This window comes from Bipolaris oryzae, assembly GCF_000523455.1.
Source record: "Bipolaris oryzae ATCC 44560 unplaced genomic scaffold scaffold_55, whole genome shotgun sequence".
NCBI lineage: Eukaryota > Fungi > Ascomycota > Dothideomycetes > Pleosporales > Pleosporaceae > Bipolaris > Bipolaris oryzae.
The window spans coordinates 28,405-46,800 of NW_006911331.1; the positions used below are offsets into that span (position 1 = coordinate 28,405).

Here is an 18,396-nt window from a genome sequence, read left to right on the forward strand (position 1 = left end):
TTAAACAAAGTACTGATACTCGCACTATCTATGCACGACAACACCCGCCCCATCACCCATCCCCCTTATCTTGCCCTCAACCACACGCTCCGCAAGTCCCAAGTCGGTACAAATCTCATCAAAGCAATGCATGCCATCTAGAAACCTGAGTAAAGGCAGGCCACTCGTGTCACGCTCATCGATTATGCCGCTATTGTGCAGGAGCTGGTGGTGACTTTCCTCGGTTTTGGGTGCGCCAAGGTGGTGCAGACTCGATTGCTGCTGCTGCTGCTGCTGGAGGGTCTGAGGCGTGATGGATGCGATGCTGGGTTTGTGAATAGAAAAGGACGGGTGATGTTGGTGGTGGATACTAGGCTGAGAAGCGTGGTGGATACGGTCGGTGCCGCGGATGGTGGTGGTGTCCGAGTCGCGGAGGTTGGCGAGAGAAGTGGCTGTGCTTGTTTGCAGGCTGGTCGGGGGTGCGGGTGGGAGAGTAGACGAGGTTGCGATTGCGTACTTGTGCACGCGGTAGAGGAAGCCCTTGATGACGCCAAAGGTGATAAGACGGCGCACATCGATGCCAGAGAGGAGGTCCAAATTCTCCAGTACCCAGTTCTTTAGCGTTAGGCCCTGGCGTAGCGAAGTGTAGAGTGTTATCAGGGTCTCATGGCTGGTCTGAATAGCTTTTTCTTCTTCTTCCCCTTTCTTATGTGCTGAAATGTGGGCATCGAATTCCGAAATCTTGAGCGTAGACCCTACCGCCTCGCTAAGCTGTGATGCAGAAGAAGAAGAGATGGAATTGCGCCCGTCTTGGCTCATATCTGTAGACTCACTATCCATCCAGACGGATTTCGCGTTAGGGCCCAGCTTCATTCTCGGCACCCTGACATAGCGCATACATTCGTCCTTAACCTCTGCGTCTACAATGAAACCACCAATCTCTGCTGTCGGTGCATAGATTGCCCCAAAGCTGAAAATATCCAGCAACACCAAACATCCATAGTAGACCAAATGCTGAATCGCTTTCCGTGTCAATGAGAGATCAGTGTCGGCAAGCTGTGCAATGTGCGCTATTGAGTTGATACCGTTGATGTATGGGAGGATCCGGTTCAATGTAAGATCCGAGGATACGGGTTGCTGTAGACTTGATAGGGAGATTGTGAGTAATGGGACTTGATGGGCGAGGATAGGTGGAGGAGGGGGCCGTGTAGGAAACAACTTCAAGTTGATCGTGTTGGAGTCGTCTAGCACTTGATCAACACAATGTTTTTCATGGGCACAAATGACCTACCAATTGGTATCATGCATTCGGCATAGTTATTCAGATCCTCCAGTACCATTTCGCACAGCGCATACACTTTGCTTCCACCACCTACTCCAAATCCACAAACACCATTGTCTAGGCCTGCATCGATAGTACCTCCATCATCGTCCCAGACACCAACCTCTTCTTTGCTCAGAAATCCACCCTGTTCTTCTAATCCCCTTAGCAGCCGTCCCAGCTTTCGCGCCACTTCCCCATAGCACGCCCAGTCGCGTTCATTCTCGCCAATCACAATAGCAAAGTTGAAGATAAATTCATTCCTACTGTATTTACCTTCTCGTATGCAGACTGGATAGCCAATAACGCGCTGGTGATTTACGCAGAAGGTGAGCAGGCGGTCGCAGAACTGCTGTGTGGGTATGAGATATTGGGTGACAGAGGAGAAGGGAAACAGTGGTGTGGTCAAGGCGGAGGGTAGGGTAGAGGGTATTATGGCTCCCGGAGGGACTTGGTGGAGTACGCGGTTCCCTTGAAGCGGAATTAGAGCAGGTCCCCAAAAAATCTCCAGAGATGCGTACCCTTTTCATGGTGGAATCGCGTATAGAAAATGGCCTTGATTGCGCGCGTCGGCATTGCAGGATCTAGGCTGCACTACCTGATGTTACTGGGAACTACATATTGAGTCTAAGGTTGCAGAGTCGCGATGCGGGGAGTTCGCGACGAGCTGGCAGTGGTTCCGCGGTCTGTGCTTCATTCATCAATGTTCGTGCCAAGACATTTCACCTTGTTTGCACTGCGTCTTCGAAATAGATTGGGATAAATGCTTACGCAAATATGGATCGTTAAACACGGTGTTAAGAATTCTCTATGGCGTTCGCTCCTGTAATATCTGAGATCTACTAGCTAAAGGAAGGCGCAACCCACACGGCTAAGGAACCATTATTTGTGCCGGGTGATGCCACCTATAATTATGGAAGGAATTATATTCATCATTGATATATCTTATGTAATTTATATTATGATTCAAGTACATTTCTATCATCAGATAAGTTATAAAGCATCGGGCCTTGTTGTGTGTACACGAATACCTCGACCAGCACCCATGTCACGTGACAAGATACAACACATCAGTGCATACTTCGTAAGGAAACATAGAGACCTTCTCCGCCTAGCTTTACCAGACACCAGAATACAGAAACCCATGATGGCAAACCTAGTGTGTTTGCTATTCATACTCACTCTTAGTCTACCAAACTTGATCCAAGCTACAAACTTACTGCACACGCGCTGACATCGAAGCTCCATTCGAACCTCGGCCCTTCGTCCTCCCCGCATCTCTCCCGCATCTCTCCCGCATCCTTCGACTATACATAGATTAAATCGATGCAACATCACAAGCACATCAACCCAGCAAATCTTGTAACCTCTCATCCTTGAAGAAACAATAAAAGTCCAGTCTAGTTCTATTCCCGCTTCTCCTTTCTTATCGCTACCACTCCCAATACACACCATATCTCATCACCCAACATGTCCAGACAGCCCAAACAATCTCCCCGCCACAGACCCGACATCCAGCTCCCCACTTCCTACAATGACCTCCCTTTCACCCAAATCCGCACCCAGCACCATACTAAAGACGCCTCCATCGTCATCCTCACACTCTACCGCCCGCAAAACCACAATGCTTTCACCGACACCATGCAATCAGAGTTGGAATCCGCATACGCCATGTTCGACGTAGACGAACGTGTAAGATGCATCGTTGTGACAGGCCACGGACGGATTTTTTGTGCGGGTGCGGATCTGGATGATGGGTTTGGTGAAGGTGTAGATGCGGAGGGAGCGGAGGGTGTGGCGGAGCATAGGGATGGGTACATTATATCTCTTTCTTTTTCATGACTCTTTCCTTCAAGTGACTGCGTATTGGGGTGTCGAATTAGGGCTAATACTATGTGGATAGAGGCGGACGCGTCGCGCTTGCTATACATCACTGCCGGAAACCAAGCATAGCTGCGATTCAGGGTTCCGCTGTAGGCGTCGGCATTACCATGACGTTGCCCATGAACATTCGTATCGCGTCATCAACAGCGAAGATAGGATTTGTGTTTGCGCGTCGTGGACTCATCATGGAGGCCGCTTCTTCCTTCTATCTGCCTAGGCTAATTGGGCACTCCCGTGCGATGCAGGTCGTTACTACAGGCAGCACGTATTTGGCCACGCACAAAGTCTGGGATGGCCTTTTTGCAGAAGTTTGCGAGAAGCCTGAACAGGTACTGCCGAGGGCGCTTGAAATGGCTGAGGAAGTAGCTGGGAACACGAGCGGTGTTAGTACGTATCTAATGAAGGAGTTGATGTACAGGGATCGTGGAAGTCCTGAAGGACAGCATTTATTGGACAGTAGGATCATCTTCGAGTTGTTTGGGTCGCCGTAAGTCTATACAACATGGGGAATTCAATATCAACAAGCTGATGGTGAATAGGGATAATGCTGAAGGTGTCAAGTCTTTCATGGAGAAGCGACCCGCAAAGTTCAGTGGATCAATGGATAAGATGAAGGTCACTGGGTACCCATGGTGGATACCTGTGGATACATTAGGAAGACCAAAAGTGGCACCGACAGGAGGATCAAAAATCTAATTGCATGTCAAAGGATAAAGCAAAGGCGCATGCTGTACCACATGTTGACTCGCAATTTCATGAGTTCATTGTCTATCGTCCAGCTCGTACCGTACCCTTTTTTGGTAGTCTGAGACTTGTCCTATTTGCGGAACCCTGGCCAGCACCCTGTGTAGCATCACGCGTCTCGATGACTCGAACGGAGGTATCAGGGATTTTCATTCGTTCCTAGTGTACTTCTTTTCGTGAAGTATGCATAACCGAGGGAAACCCATAACAATCCTTCCCATCCAGACCGCACTCCGTAATAAGAAACACGCTTAGAAGAAAGTGGATGGGCGGTGGGCAGCGAAGACCTTCTTGCCCGCCTTCTTGTTGATGCGGTGGGGCAGCGGGAACTTGAGGTTCTTGGTGAGGAGCTGCTTGATGTATGGTCGGCGGAGGTCATCGGCCTTCTCAACCTCAACAACCTTGAGGATCTAGACAAAGTGTGAGTTTGGTGTTGCAGATTATGGTCTAAGGATAGTCATACCTGAACGGACCTGAAGCGCGTTCGGTGACGGGCAGCCATGTCCTGGTAGAGAGCCTCGACGGCGGCGACACGGGACATCTCACGGTACTCCTTGTACATGTTGTGGGTGCCGGAGCGCGAGTCGTACTTGATCCAGATACCGAAGTTCTTGACCTTCTGGGGCTTCTTCTCGTGGATCTGGACGCGGGTTAGCCTCAGTGCGCCGGGCTGTGTGTTTGTGTGTGATTGCGGCGTACCTGGTTTACGGAAACGATCTCACCGTTGGCCTTCTTGATCTTGCGGAGCTTGCCAAGGAAGTACCAGAACCGTGACTTGGCGACGACCTCGTTGGGCGCAAAGATGCGCATACGGTAGATCTTTGGCGCAGGGTTGGCCTCGGAAGGCAGATGGCGCCCGATGATCTGGTATTCCTGGAAGCGAGCTGATGCATCGTCAGTACTGCTACAAAAAAAATCGTAGTCTCTGTCCAGCAATTGCAGCAGTGATACGCAGCGGAGGTCGGTCGTGCTAGGGCGATTGAGATGCGGCCGGGAGAATCCAAGTAGTCGCATGCAGGTTCTCAATTTTCATCCAAGGCCATCATCACGGTTGCTTGACGCCTTTAATCCAACAAGCAAATATGAAGAGGCCTATGCAGCATCTCATCACCTCTCCTATCCGTTCGTCATGTTCGATGTGCCGTCCCAGGCTTTTCGGTGCGTGTCGCGGGTTTGTGCGAAAACTCCATCGGCTGCAATTGCTGTGCGAGAGGGTGATGCGCAGGAATTCGAAAGAGAGTGCTTACCCATCTGTGATGTATTAGCAAGCAGAATTCGTGAGAGGAGGTAATATGGACTGACCGTAATTGTGCTGTGGTTAGTACCTTGGGGTGAGAAGTTCAGGTCGTCTATCGCGAATTGTGGCCGGCCTGTCGAATTCGAGGTCGCTTGTGGGCGCTAGCCGAGAAGAGGAGCCGCCACGACTTGGCAGCCAGGTGCGAGCTGCATCGGCGAACCCACCGCCCAAACACCGACACTACTAGCATCCGCAATCGTCAGAACATCAAACAGCTCAGCTTCCGGCACGGGCACAAACACGACATGTCTAATGGTTGAAAACACCACCGGAGGCCGCCAATACTGCTGAGACTCTCCAAAACCCCATCTCTAGCTGCAGCAGTCCCAGCCGTAGCCACAGTTCCAGCCCCAACCATGCAAGCCGCACTCGAACCTTTCCATGAGGCATACGCCACAGGATTGGCGCAGCCCGTCGCAGACTTTCTCAGCCCAGTTGCGCCTGCGCATGATCCTGGGCGGCTGTATGAATTCTACCGTGCATCTAACGCAGATAAGATCGAGGGCGATATTCGCTATGCGCTCAAACACAACAAGAGCGCGCGCATGACCAACAAAGAGAGCGGTGCTTGGGTTGATATCATTGCTGCTTATTGGCGCGCTGTCAGGGAGATTATAAGGGCGGACGAGGCTGCGAACCAGGACAAGCTCGACGAGCGCCAATTCGTGGCAGTGTATGACGCTTGGAAATACTTGACCAGCAGCTTTATCAAGCATATATCGGCTGGGCTACTGCCACCGTGGGCCATCTTTACGCTGTATTTCACTGCGAATCATCTTAGGAAGATAGCTATCAAAGCAGACGAAGAGTTGGCCAAGTCGAAATCAGCAACTGCAAGCGCGGAGTTTTCAGACGATATCGTGAGCACTGGTCCTCAGAACCCGAAGCTTGAAGAGGCTGCTCGAGTCTTCAACAGGATCTTTGCGCTATGCCTTGGTGATAGGTGTGCCATATCTCTATTGCTATGTTTGAGTGGTTGTCTTACAATGTGCCAGAAACCCGGACATGTCCGAGTCCCGTAAATGGGGTGTGTACTGCATAGCCAATCTCCAGTTCAAGACATACTTCAAGGTAAGAACTCGTCAATAACTGGTTCTTAGCAACCGCTGACGAAAAAAAAATTCTAGTTGAAAGCCATCAGTCTATCCAAGAACGTGGTGCGATCGATCGAAGCACAGTCCGACCTACCTACATTCGAGCTATACCCACGGGCCCATAGAGTAACATACAAGTACTATCTCGGGGTACTCTCATTCCTGCAGGAGGACTATACCAAGGTATTACCAAAAGGCGATATAATGAAGGTCTCTCTAATATCTGGTAGGCAGAGAGTAGTTTGCAGCAAGCATGGGAGTCCTGCTATTCGCGTTCGCAACATAACAAATCGTAAGTGTCACAATCAATAACAGGATGCGTGCCAAAATCTGACTGCTCCAGTCTGATACTCACCTACTTGATTCCTTGTCGTCTCATCACCCAGCACAAGATTCCGACAATGAGTCTTCTCGCAGAAGCCCCACATCTACAGCGCACCTTCGGGCCTCTCGTATCATGTATAAAACGCGGAGATCTTACGGGCTTCGACAGAGCCCTTGCGGAGGGCGAGCCCGAGTTTGTCAAGCAGCGCATATTCCTTACTTTAGAACGAAGTCGCGATATTGCCCTGCGCAATCTTCTCCGAAAGGTATACCTTGCCGCCGGCTTCGACGATCTCAAGGAAGGACAGACGGAGAAGGATAGGATACGCAAGTCGCGCATACCACTAGCGCATTTCGTAGCCGCACTCCGAATGGGGACCGCAGGTGAAGGCAGCGGCCAAGTGGTGGAGGACGATGAGGTGGAGTGCCTATTGGCGAACCAAATCTACAAGGTATGTACCAACGCAGCGATTGTACCGATCAAGGTTTGGCTGACAGGTTTCATAGGGTCTGATGAAAGGCTATATTTCGCGCGACCATGGAATAGTAGTGATGAACAAGAAGGGAGCATTCCCCGGGACAGGGGTCTGATGCCTAAACTTTACTTGGGCCTGCTGCCTTGCGTACACAGTGAGTAGAGTCACCACACCACCTCAACAGGATTCTTGGCTTTGGGGGAATATGATTGGGGCATATCGTTAGCACTGTGCATGTGCACAATGGCATGCGTCTTGGGTACGTTGCACAGGTGAATGGTGCATACACAGAGTTTTGGTAAGACGATGAAAATAGAGAAAATTCAAACAGCATCATAGCCAGGTTATGGTGCTAGCTACATCCCTTTTAATCATTACTACCACCTGTATGACTATTGACTGTTAGACGTACGGGCCATTTGTGGTGAGCCAATGGTATTTCAGCTCTATTGTTCCTTCCATCTCTCCAGCAAACATGCCCACGCAGCCCTCGTGAGCTGAAATCACATTTCCAGTCCCACTTCTCGCGCTTTTTGTTCCCTTACACATCCTTTCTTCTTCTTCTTCTTCTTCTTCTTCTTCTTCTTCTTCTTCTTCTTCTTCTTCTTCTTCTACACCGAACATGTTTGTGTTGTAGCGCAGAGTCCACATTGAGTGCATTTGTCACAACCACTTTGCGCTTAACAAGCCAGTACGTCGAGGAAGGAACGAAACTTTGCACAGCTAGCAGGCGCATGACACACACATACACACACCCCACAGAGACATTCAGATATACTAGCAATTGCAATGTATTCAGCGAACCCCATCAATTTCTCATAATACCAAATAGCCATCGTTTAGAGTCCATCGCAAATATCTCTAAGATAGAAGAGATCAGACCGGTGATACAATCTGGTAACAGCCTCCCACGCGAAAGCAGTACAGCTCAACAGAAGGAAAAAACAAGTGTCAATAAATGGATATTACTGGATCGCAACGAAGAATGCGATCTTTCAAGGGAAAAAAACCCCCCCCCCCCCCCCCCCCCCAAACACATATATATGCCTTGGTGCATCAAGCACTGTTCTGCAATTTCTTTGGTTGTCTGCCCGTCCCATTCCATTCTAGTAGCGGCCAGATGCGCAAAACGCCAAAGTGAGGAAGAGGAAGAATGTAGTAGTACAACAGTGGAATACGATCGAAGCAATGCAACGAGATAAAAGAAAGGAGAGAAGAAGAAAGAGAGTCCAGGAACGCCTTGCATAAGCGACAAACAGTAGGAAAGAATGATGGAGAAGGACCGATACTGGGAAGACGTAGCTGAGAGCTGATCGGGGGAAGGGAATATGTACATGAAGAGTAGAAGAAAGGAGATACAAATGGTCAGTGAGTCGTTGCTCCATGGCGGTCATGCGAAGCCGACCACACGATCGAGTACGCAAGGCATTTGCGACGGCGCTAGTACGCCGGCTTGCCAGACAAATCATCCATATGATTGACCATGGCGACGAACAGGTCGAAGAAGAGCTTGCCACCACTCTCCATCTCATTCTGCATGGTGCCACTGCGCTTGAACGTGTGGCGCGCACGGATGATAAGCGCAAGGTAATGCGCACGCAGCTTGGAATCGTTATCAGGCGTATTCGCATACGCATACCGTGCCGACGTAAGGATAGTCGAGCACTGGATCCCAGATTGCAAGCCTTGCTTCTTCAGCGCCAGCTTCTTCAGTTCCTGAAGCCCGTACTTGTCCGCCTGGCAATAGATTATGGTATCTTTCAAGATGGGGCCGACGGACGACTGGATAACGGCTTCATTTGGGTTGTTTGCGCCGGCGCCGGCATCCTCGAGGTTCCAGCTGTTGCGCTTCTTGTCGTACTCGACGCGGGGGTAGTAGTCGCCTTTGTAGAGGTACTCGAGGATGGAGGAGAAGACTTCGGGTTCTTCGTCGGGAAGGTCGATGCGCTTGTTGGTTGTTGTTTGGAAGAACTGGCCGGAGCAGAGGGATTGGAACCAGGGCGAGTGGGAGAGGACGTCTTCGTGGGCGGCGAAGAGGCGCTGTTCGCGGCCGACGGATATGGTGACAATTGCACTGGGGAAGTGCTGTTAGTAAGACTGTCGGAGAAGGGACTTTGGAAGGGTAGACTCACCTTCCTAGAGATGGAGATGTCGGACTAGGTTGCGCTGAGGATGCCTGTGCTTGCTGTGCTAATTTCTCTACTCTTCTGGGCGAGTCCTTGAAGGAAGGGTTCTTCTTGGACGACTTTGACTTGCTTGCTCGATGTTTGGAGAAGCTACCTTCCTGGTATCGTGTACGGTTGGATGATGAGAACATGTTTTACAGATGGTACTGAAGGCAAGGCTTTTGATGAGTAGATGTCGTGGATACTTATAGATACAGTTAGTAGGCAGCAGATGTGGGAATCTGGACTGGCAAGCCAATCGAAGATGCAGTTCCTCAGGCAGCTGATTAGTCGGGCACAGCAGGCGATAGCAGGCCAAGTAGCGAGCGATGCAGCCATGTATATATACCTGACTCCTCACAGGAGGCCACTATCGGGCCCTCTGCCGGGGTGAGGTTGAGGTGCGACGCGGATTGGACGCGTCAACTATGACTAAAACGCGTCGGTACGGTGTCGCGGTATCACATGCAGCGCCTTTCCCTTTTTGGGGCATTAAGAGTCAGCCCTCAGCGGACGGCGAAGCCTTGGACCGGGGCCGGGTAGCACTTGGCCAAGGTTGTGAAACAAGGGCGGGACAAAGAGCTGATTGCGCTAGCCTGGCACTGCCCATGCTTCTGCTGCAATGAGCAGCTCGAGCTGCAACAGAGACATCGCTTAGAGCTCGAGGATGCTTACTCCTACACCTACTTGCGACATCTTCCTCCATGCTTTTTCATCCTTTTCATCCTCCTGTCGCCAATGGGCAGATCCACCGAGCAGTCGAGTCGGCGAATCCCTTGTCGTGTCCTTCGCCGAAGCCAGCATCCTTTTCATGGCACAGCTCGCGCTATGGCCAGGCTACCCAGGAAACTTTGCGAAAAGCAAACGCAGCCGATACCGCGCAGTAGCCACCGTCGGTTCATCGCTCCCACCTACGCATACATACCCAGCAAGGAGGCGTGGCTGCTCGTCCTATGTCTAACCCACATGCGGTCTGCCGTTCCCCTGGGGGGCAAAAGTCGCGTCGGCCTCACCTAACAAGCATGGAATAAGGCACTCATCCGGTTCCGCGCAACGATACAATTCGCTGCCAGACAAACCAATGCTAACATTCATCAAATGGTGCCTAATGTCGCGGCAATATGCATCGCTGATCGTTGAGCCTTGGGCGAGAGGGGTAGATTTCAGGGCGCGCACCGGCCTGGCTTTCACGCGCCAGTCCGCCCCTCAACGCGACCGCGACAAAAAATCACGTTACCACTTACATCCCCTTCCGGCATGGCCTCGGACGCCAGTCTGCAACCCAACCGTTTCGCACCCTTACATACTTAGCTGTGCTTTACTTGGAGGACTGCGCCCGTCTCATGAGTAGCGGCCATGATACCATTTTTTGACGCTTTTCCGAATCAGCCCTGGCTTGCTGGGTGATGCTAAGGTTCTGTCAACACCGTTGAATCGACATCGGTTTCCACTGCAACTGCATGCATCTTAAATGCTACTAGACGCTTCGCTGTAAATCTGCATTGAGAAATGTACAGAGCAGCCCGAGTAACAGATCCTCGCAACCTTTACTCGCCACAGATTCCATACACAGCCTCTGTCGCCATCGGGCTCTCCCTGTGCATTCATCCTTTCTTTATCCACATATCCTAGCCTTCTTTGAGTGGTGCCTGTCTCGGGCTTTCCACACTCATCCTATTGGCTCGCCCCTACACCCTCTTCGTTGTGAAAAGTATCTAGCGCCACCTGCTCGAACTCTGGTAATGGGCTTGCCGAAAGATCCGTTTTCCCCCAACATTAGATCAACACCGTACCACATATCTATGCCCCTAGTCTGAAAAGGGTGTAGAAATGTGGTGCACCATATCTGGGGCTTGCATGTTAGCTACTATCCATCCAAATGATGTAAATCATCTTCTACTGAAACACTTGCCGTCCGATACAGGACGACGGCTTGGACTGATGGTCCTTTCGGCCAATATTCATTGCCGGGGAGTTAGGCCTGTGCTACCCCAAATAGCCGGTGCGTCACTCCCATACCACTACTGCTCCATGGAAAAAGAACCGAACTCTTTTTTGGGGGGGGGGGAAGCTGTCCTGTCTCAATTCGACAACATGCTCGCTTTTTATGAGATGATTTGCGAATAGCTTGATACAACATTCGTGATTTTTGGAACCTTCCACTAGGCACCCTTCGATTATATGCGACTTTCTTCACTCGTCCTCGCGGCACACAGTCTCCTAGAATTCGATTCAAATTACAACAGTATTGCGCAATATATCCGATTCTCAGATCGCGTTATTCGATGCTAACTTCTTAATATTGGGAAACGCACATCCCCCCCCCCCTCTCATAACTCTGGGCCTAATTGGACAATTTGACAAGCCTTATATGTTCTAGTTAAAATTAGATGAATGTTGTCGTCTTTGGTCAACTGGTAAGTACAGCACATATATTGTAGATTCTAAATAGTTTTACTACAGCGAAATTACACTACAATTTACACATTGAGAGACAATCTGCTAAGGATAACAAAAGGTACAAGTAGTCAGTGTACTAGGGGTAAACAACACCATACCAAAAAAAAGAGTGATCACCATTTCTCATCATTCCACTTACCTATACGTGTCCATACCAATAACGACTTCACCAAGGACGAACAAACATGCTTCACTTCACGGCACAAGAGGAGGCAAGACATCCGATGCTCTTCAAACGCTAATTTCATTACTTTGATTTCCAATACACCTCCACAAGTGCATGACAAGCGCTTTCCCTACTCCCAAGTTTCCTTATGCAAGATTTAGAAAAAAAACCAAGGCGCGCATCTTTCGTTCCGAACGGGTAATATAAACTACGCGTGCAGTCGTGGTATCAAAATCCTCCTACTCAAAACACTTGCTTTGTCACCATGAAGATTTCAAGCAGTGACTTCGCCTTCGGCAAACGCTCTTCCAATCTCCCGTGCTACACCAACTCGCAGCACAGCAATGATGTCGTCGCTCTTTGCGCCCTGGGGAAAGCCTTTGCGCCAGTCCCAGCCGCGCTTGCTGTCGTCGACATGCCCACCCTTGACCAACACGGTGGAGCCTTCGGCGCTTTGGCCGTCTGTGGAGCCAAAGTCTGCCGAACCAATAATCGAGTACTGGCTCGAAGCAGTGGTCACGTTGGATGTAGATTTCGTGAGGAAGTTGTGTGGGTTCGGTATTTGTGGCGAAGAGTTGGCGTCGTGTGCGGATAGCAAGGTAGTGTTTAGCACTTCCTCGCACTGCGCTCGGATCATACTGGGGGCAGTATCCAAGTCCTCGACGGCAGCGAGAAGATCGTAGAGATGGCGAAGAGTCAGAGTGCGTTTGGGCTGGTTCACGAAAATCAGCGCCTCGCCTAGAAGCGGTAGCAAGACATCGACGGGGACCACAGTCTCAATCTCTGGATCGTACAATCCTCCCCGGATGCTCGACGCTGCACTGGCGATGATGACCATGAGTGAATTGGCAGCAGCCCGTTTCCGAGCCATGGGCCGATGTGCTGGTTTCTGGCAATTCTTCAAAAGTACCTCTTCGTCACGTAGGTCGTAGTACTTGCGGATCGTTGCGTAGCCACTGAGGTGGTTGGAGAGCAATGATGCGGCTTCAGAGTCTGTATTGGCAAGCTTGGTCAGAGCTTGCTTGGGAGAGGTAATTAGTGAGCTGAGGGATTCGTCCAGTTCGTCCAGAGGAGGGTACGCCATTGATTTGACCAGGCAGTGAGCAACTAGCACGCGAAGAACTTCTTGGATTCTTGATGCATCGTGAGCACGGGCATAGTAGAGGAGAGTGTCGCCGTAGCTCTCGGTATTTGTGCGGAGATGGTCGGCATATTTCTATCATGGTCAGCATCAACAAGAAAGGGTCCAAAGTGATGACGTACCTGAGCAATGGTGACTGCATGTTGTGAAAGACCCAGGTTGTGACACAGTTGAGTGATCTTGTCCACTCGACTTGACGACTCAAGAGGTAGGTCATTGAGTATCCGCTCGATACGCTCATTTGCTGCTATGGTATCATCCAGTCTTCCTAGGACCTGCACAGCCAGCTCCCATCCCTCTTTAGATTCCTGACCTTCTTTGCCTGTAATTTGTCCCTTGGATGCCAACAGGTCCGAGTAGGTAACGAGCAAGTCGTCCTTTGTCACACCCTTTGGCTGCTGTTGTTCGGTATAGCTCAGAACCATCAGGTCATCTTGATCAAATTGATCCAACAAGCCCTTTGCGCCCTTGAACCACTCTCCCGCGCTGGCAATCTCGGCCACTGCTGAAGCGATTGTGAGAGACCAGCCCTGGAGAATCTGGAGCGCGCCTTCTGCGTTGTCGTCTAGTACGCATGCTAGGCCCACCTCGAAGTGGTCTACGGAGTTTATGCTGAAATCCTCGTCGCTATTTTGTATGACCGCCGCAAGCGCAGCAGAAAGGCGTTGAGAGTAGGCTTTGACAGGCGTCACATCTACAGGGCGAACCCGTTGTGACCGCATCAGGGAACGACGGCTGGCTGCCAGACTGCCTTGCGCAAGATCATCTTCTTCTCCGTTCCACCAGATGGTCAGACCAACTGTCGCTTCAATCCAATCTGCCGACAAGGTAAGAATCTCCTCCTCGTTACCGAGCAAGAGCTGATACATCCTTTCCAGGTTCTCATAGACAGACCATGGTACTTTGCTTTCTGCTTTCCGGCTTGCTACGCTGAGTTGGAAGCTTGCTTGACTTTGCGAAATGCCGAAGTGGGCCGCTTGGAAGGGCTGCGATATCGAGTGACGGCTCACACTTTCGCCTTCGGCAAACTCTTCCAAGCCAACAGAGGTTTGTTGAACACGTTGACGGAAAATGGTCCAATCATGTCCTTTGATGTCCCAATCTTCTGATGCGATAGCAGGGCACTCACGCAAAAGGTCAATGGCTTGACGAAGTGCGTGGTTTGCAAATTGCAGATGCGTCCCAGTGTATCCAGCCCGTCCCAGCCCGTCATGGTCGGCTGTTTCGGCGTGTTCAAGCTGCGCGCCCTGGAGCAGCTGTAAAGTTTGTGCGAATTTTCCTCGGGCAATGGTGACATGCACAACCTCCCAGAAAGAAGGATGTCTCGAATATCCGCCAGTCTGTTTCAAAACCTCAGTCACCTCAGAGCCGCCATCGAATGTGCTATTCAGCCAGTCGAGCAAGGCTTTCGGGATTGGCGTGTATTGTTTCGATTCAGGTCGCGCTGGTACCAAGGACAAGGCAGAGGTTCGCTGGTCTAGTCCAACTTGGGGAGGGTGATGTAGAGTTAGCAAAAGAGCTGCCAGTTGTGTGGTCTGCGACAGCTCCATTACACTGTCTGTGTTGGTTCGGGAGGTCGACTTGGACGCGGCTCGCCATGCTGCTATCAACTCGTGAGCGACAGAGCCAACCACCTCGGTTCTTTTCTCTGGCGAGTCCGACTGCAGCGATTCATACACTTTCTCGACCAACAGCTCCGTGTCGAGTATCAGATGGTCGGGTTCGCGAAGACGCGATCGACCGGCGTCCGACGTAAGGCCCTTTGCAAGCGCAAGGAGGTCGAACTGAGTTTGCTTTGCGCCTGGCCGAACCAAGGTAGGCCCCGGCTCCACGTCGTTTGCGCTCGTCCTTGATACTGTCGACTGGGCGAACCTGTTCTGTGTCTTGTTGCGCCGTTGTGGCGAGTAGTGTTCTTCTTCCTCTTCAGAGCCCTCTTCCTCATCCATTTCGTCGTCGTACTCTTCTTCATCCTCATCGGTGTAGTCGTCCTCATCATTTGTGCTCTGAGCATGTCTGTTTGGCGCGCCATTGACTGGGCGAAACTGGCTCGAGTTGGTGGGACGTCCTCGCTGGACATGGGGTCGGCCTACAGTCGAGGTGCCCATTGCGCCCGACCCAACACCCTCGAGCAGGTCATGCTTGGGCGGTGAGCTTCCAAACAATGAAGTAGCGCCGAAATCGTAGTGGTTGGGGTTGAAGGCTGGCCGCGAGGATCCAAACAAGCCGTTGTTCATGCCGGGCGGATGGCCAGCTGGGGTTGTGGATGGAGGAGGCTCGGGGTAGCTGTCGTAGTCGCGGCCGGGCGTGGAAGGTGGAGTGGGAGATGGGACACGAAACATTGCAGGTGGTGGTGTGCTGCTCTGCGGCCCCAGGCGTCGGACAGGCTAGTAGGGCAGTGGACCGACTTAGTAGTGTGCAAGCAACAATGCCCGTGGCACTCTGGGCGAGGTGATTTCAGTGTCACAGAATTCGCAGCATATGCGCGTCAGCAGGGCGCAACAAGTGAAGTTGAGATATACGTTTGTCCCTTGTCCAGCCCGTGGTCGCGGTCGCAAAACATAAACTTTGGTGAGCTTCGGAGCGACGCGCCTGATCCGGCCCGGTCTTGGCGCGTTGCCAGCTCGGCGGCCGGCGGGACTGTTTCTCCGCCGAGGTCTGCTGAGCCCGTATCAGACGACGACGGGAGCAGAAGGCAGACCGACCATCCATGGGCCACGTGCAACTGATTCACGCCGCATGTGTGCCCAAACCCTATCGGGACGGGGCCTCTACCTCTCGCTCATCGTGTTATTGTGCTCGCACTCGTTCCTGGCTCCGCTCTAACGAGTGGCTAGTCCCCAGGACCCAGCCCCCTCAACGAATCAGGCGACGTGCATGTCCCCTCCTAGTCGTGTGCAGCAGCCGTCTTGGAGTCGCCTCGACGACCCGCTGCATCTGGTAAATCAATATCTGATGACGGCACCTAAGAGTTTGTCCGAGTCGTAAGGTGCAGGGGTTAGTCACCTGCGAGAGACTGCCCAGGGCATTATTAAACACAAGTACCCGATCCTACAGCAGCGCCACTACCTGCATCGGCTGACGTACCGCGCAACTGAAAAACGGTCGTCGCCTGCTGGTCTACCACGTATTCCCGACGCTTCCGCCTCTTGACCTTCCTCTTTGCTTTTCCCTCGAGCCATCCCATCCCGCTTCCATGCTTTGCATCCATGTGTAGTTACACTCGAACCCACCTCTAGCACCCGGCCAGCCTGTGACGTAGTCAGCCCGCCAACATGGCCCTGTGGTCCAAGACGAAAACCCAGTCCAAGGCCGGCTTCGACAAGGTCTATAACTGGGTCGACAAACTCGGCGCTCCCGTCAACCGCCTGTCCAACAGAGTCGGCGCAGAGGCATTCTGGCCCACGACGCTCGACATTGAGTCAGACAAGGCTGCGCGCATTCTCAAGAGTTTCTGCAGTATGTCACCGCTACATGTCTACCCGCAGCCACTGACCCCGTTACAGAGGATGGCTTCTACGAGGAAGAAGACCAGCCCGCCACCGCCAATGTGCCCCAAGGCAAGCAGAAAGTGCTCAAGAAGATCCCTTCCAAGGTCATACAAAATGCAAAAGGTCTCTGCATCTTCACAACCATGCGGACAGGCTTTTGGGTCTCTGGATCCGGAGGAGCCGGTATACTTGTTGCGCGAAAAGAGGACGGCACATGGTCACCGCCCTCTGGCATCATGATGCACACAGTCGGTGTGGGCTTTCTTTTAGGCGTGGACATCTACGACTGTGTCATTGTCATCAATTCAGACAAGGCACTGGACGCTTTTCAGTCAGTGCGATGCACCTTGGGTGGGGAAATCAGCGCCGTCGCTGGCCCAGCTGGCGTTGGGGCCATGCTGGATACCGAGATTCACAAGCGCCAGTCCCCCCTCTTCACCTACATCAAGTCACGAGGATTCTATGCCGGCCTTCAACTCGACGGAACCATTGTTATTGAACGCACTGACGAGAATGAGCGTTTTTACGGCGAGCGCATAGGGGTGAAGGACATATTGGCTGGAAAAGCGCGGCACGTACCCCAAGAGACAAGAAGACTGCTGGAGACACTCAAATCAGCCCAAGGCGATACCGATGTCGATGAGTCTTTGATTCCAGATGAAGCTCCGCCTGGTGACTTTGAGATCACAGGCCCGGAAGAGAAGACTTTTGGTATCCCGGACGCTGTTGATCCCGATCCATTTGGTGTGCTTGCGCTACAAGAAGCCGGTCTGGAGATCAGGGAAGCAGGAACACACAGCCGACCATCAAGCGAGCAATTCGAATTCAAGCCCAGCCCGACGAGTCCTATCTATAACACCTTCAGAAACTCCACGTATCGTCGGAGTACGGACCGGTCGAGCTTTGCCGGGAGCCGACCGTCGAGCTGGCGAATGAGCAACATCAGCAGCGTATTCGAGCCTCGGGCACCAACGGTCGACATGAGCACGCAGACCGACGATCTGCCACCACCCCCTCCGACCATCAAGAAACCAGCCCCGAAACTCCCACCACGAACAAGCGTCGCACCCACACCTGCTACTCCTACGATAGAGATACCCGAGACGACCATCGAACACCCCACCCCGCCACGACCAACGAGCGCCGAAAAGAAGCCCGAAGAGGCTACTCCCACAGCTCCTGAACCACAACCTCAAGCACAGCCTGAATCAAGCAAGGCTGTTGATGACAAATCGAGCGGCTCTCCCCGGAAGGAAGTATCACATGATAATGTAGATCTTAAGAAAGATGACGAGGACGAGGATGATGACGATGATGATGATTTCGAAGAGGAGCCAGTTGTTCACGAGATCCATCAGGCACCGGCCCCGCAAGCAATTCGTGCACGCGTCGTCCAAGTGGCGAAGCCCGTTGCCCCGGCCCTGCCAGCCAGGAATCCCTTCCGCAACCGTATGTCGACCAATTCGGATGGATCACTGAACACGACATCGGCCATGCCTTCTCCGACTATCCCAAAGCACAGCCCGGATTCAACTCCTTCCCTCATGCGCGGAGACTCGACTTCATCTTTGTCTTCTGTAGAGGACAGCAGGCTCGAACAGATTGGCAACCGACTTAAGCCCAAATACTCTCACGAACCGTCGCCAGAACACAACAAGACAGATGATGAGGCTCTTCATTCGCCCCCAGAATCTCCTATCAAGAGCATTCCGGGTGGCTTCAACTGAAGCAGTCACATTTCTATGGTTTCAAGACTTGGTCACGATATTGACTTGCAGCTCTTTGGTTTTTCTATTCTCGGCTGCATAGCGGCATTGTTACCTATACCCGAATTACACTGCTGTAGAAGCTTGGTCT

At 51.9% G+C, this 18,396-nt stretch overlaps 8 protein-coding genes across 8 annotated transcripts; 4 read left to right on the forward strand and 4 right to left on the reverse strand.

Annotated features, from left to right (window-relative positions):
* Positions 1 to 24: 24 nt before the first annotated feature.
* On the reverse strand, positions 25 to 1,876 carry COCMIDRAFT_93926 (uncharacterized protein; the record flags this gene model as incomplete). The annotated part of the gene is made up of 3 exons (XM_007689288.1): positions 25 to 1,229; positions 1,271 to 1,771; positions 1,822 to 1,876. 3 exons carry the CDS (start codon positions 1,874 to 1,876, stop codon positions 25 to 27), a joined length of 1,761 nt encoding a protein of 586 aa, XP_007687478.1.
* Positions 1,877 to 2,770: 894 nt separating this feature from the next.
* On the forward strand, positions 2,771 to 3,880 carry COCMIDRAFT_36303 (uncharacterized protein; the record flags this gene model as incomplete). The annotated part of the gene is made up of 3 exons (XM_007689279.1): positions 2,771 to 3,114; positions 3,204 to 3,671; positions 3,724 to 3,880. 3 exons carry the CDS (start codon positions 2,771 to 2,773, stop codon positions 3,878 to 3,880), a joined length of 969 nt encoding a protein of 322 aa, XP_007687469.1.
* Positions 3,881 to 4,179: 299 nt separating this feature from the next.
* Positions 4,180 to 4,942, reverse strand: COCMIDRAFT_94025 (uncharacterized protein; the record flags this gene model as incomplete). The annotated part of the gene is made up of 4 exons (XM_007689289.1): positions 4,180 to 4,338; positions 4,392 to 4,568; positions 4,628 to 4,801; positions 4,880 to 4,942. The coding sequence occupies 4 exons, from the start codon at positions 4,940 to 4,942 to the stop codon at positions 4,180 to 4,182; spliced, it is 573 nt and encodes a 190-aa protein (XP_007687479.1).
* A 639-nt stretch (positions 4,943 to 5,581) lies between these two features.
* Positions 5,582 to 7,234, forward strand: COCMIDRAFT_4846 (uncharacterized protein; the record flags this gene model as incomplete). The annotated part of the gene is made up of 6 exons (XM_007689256.1): positions 5,582 to 6,168; positions 6,221 to 6,296; positions 6,353 to 6,502; positions 6,550 to 6,611; positions 6,663 to 7,095; positions 7,151 to 7,234. 6 exons carry the CDS (start codon positions 5,582 to 5,584, stop codon positions 7,232 to 7,234), a joined length of 1,392 nt encoding a protein of 463 aa, XP_007687446.1.
* Positions 7,235 to 8,559: 1,325 nt separating this feature from the next.
* On the reverse strand, positions 8,560 to 9,436 carry COCMIDRAFT_25880 (uncharacterized protein; the record flags this gene model as incomplete). The annotated part of the gene is made up of 2 exons (XM_007689268.1): positions 8,560 to 9,193; positions 9,252 to 9,436. 2 exons carry the CDS (start codon positions 9,434 to 9,436, stop codon positions 8,560 to 8,562), a joined length of 819 nt encoding a protein of 272 aa, XP_007687458.1.
* A 1,105-nt stretch (positions 9,437 to 10,541) lies between these two features.
* COCMIDRAFT_36307 (uncharacterized protein) lies at positions 10,542 to 11,167 on the forward strand (the record flags this gene model as incomplete). Its single annotated transcript, XM_007689280.1, has 3 exons — positions 10,542 to 10,553; positions 10,802 to 10,995; positions 11,113 to 11,167. The coding sequence occupies 3 exons, from the start codon at positions 10,542 to 10,544 to the stop codon at positions 11,165 to 11,167; spliced, it is 261 nt and encodes an 86-aa protein (XP_007687470.1).
* Positions 11,168 to 12,184: 1,017 nt separating this feature from the next.
* On the reverse strand, positions 12,185 to 15,390 carry COCMIDRAFT_4848 (uncharacterized protein; the record flags this gene model as incomplete). Its single annotated transcript, XM_007689257.1, has 2 exons — positions 12,185 to 13,126; positions 13,174 to 15,390. The coding sequence occupies 2 exons, from the start codon at positions 15,388 to 15,390 to the stop codon at positions 12,185 to 12,187; spliced, it is 3,159 nt and encodes a 1,052-aa protein (XP_007687447.1).
* A 933-nt stretch (positions 15,391 to 16,323) lies between these two features.
* COCMIDRAFT_25882 (uncharacterized protein) lies at positions 16,324 to 18,266 on the forward strand (the record flags this gene model as incomplete). The annotated part of the gene is made up of 2 exons (XM_007689269.1): positions 16,324 to 16,507; positions 16,555 to 18,266. 2 exons carry the CDS (start codon positions 16,324 to 16,326, stop codon positions 18,264 to 18,266), a joined length of 1,896 nt encoding a protein of 631 aa, XP_007687459.1.
* Between the last annotated feature and the right edge of the window lie 130 nt (positions 18,267 to 18,396).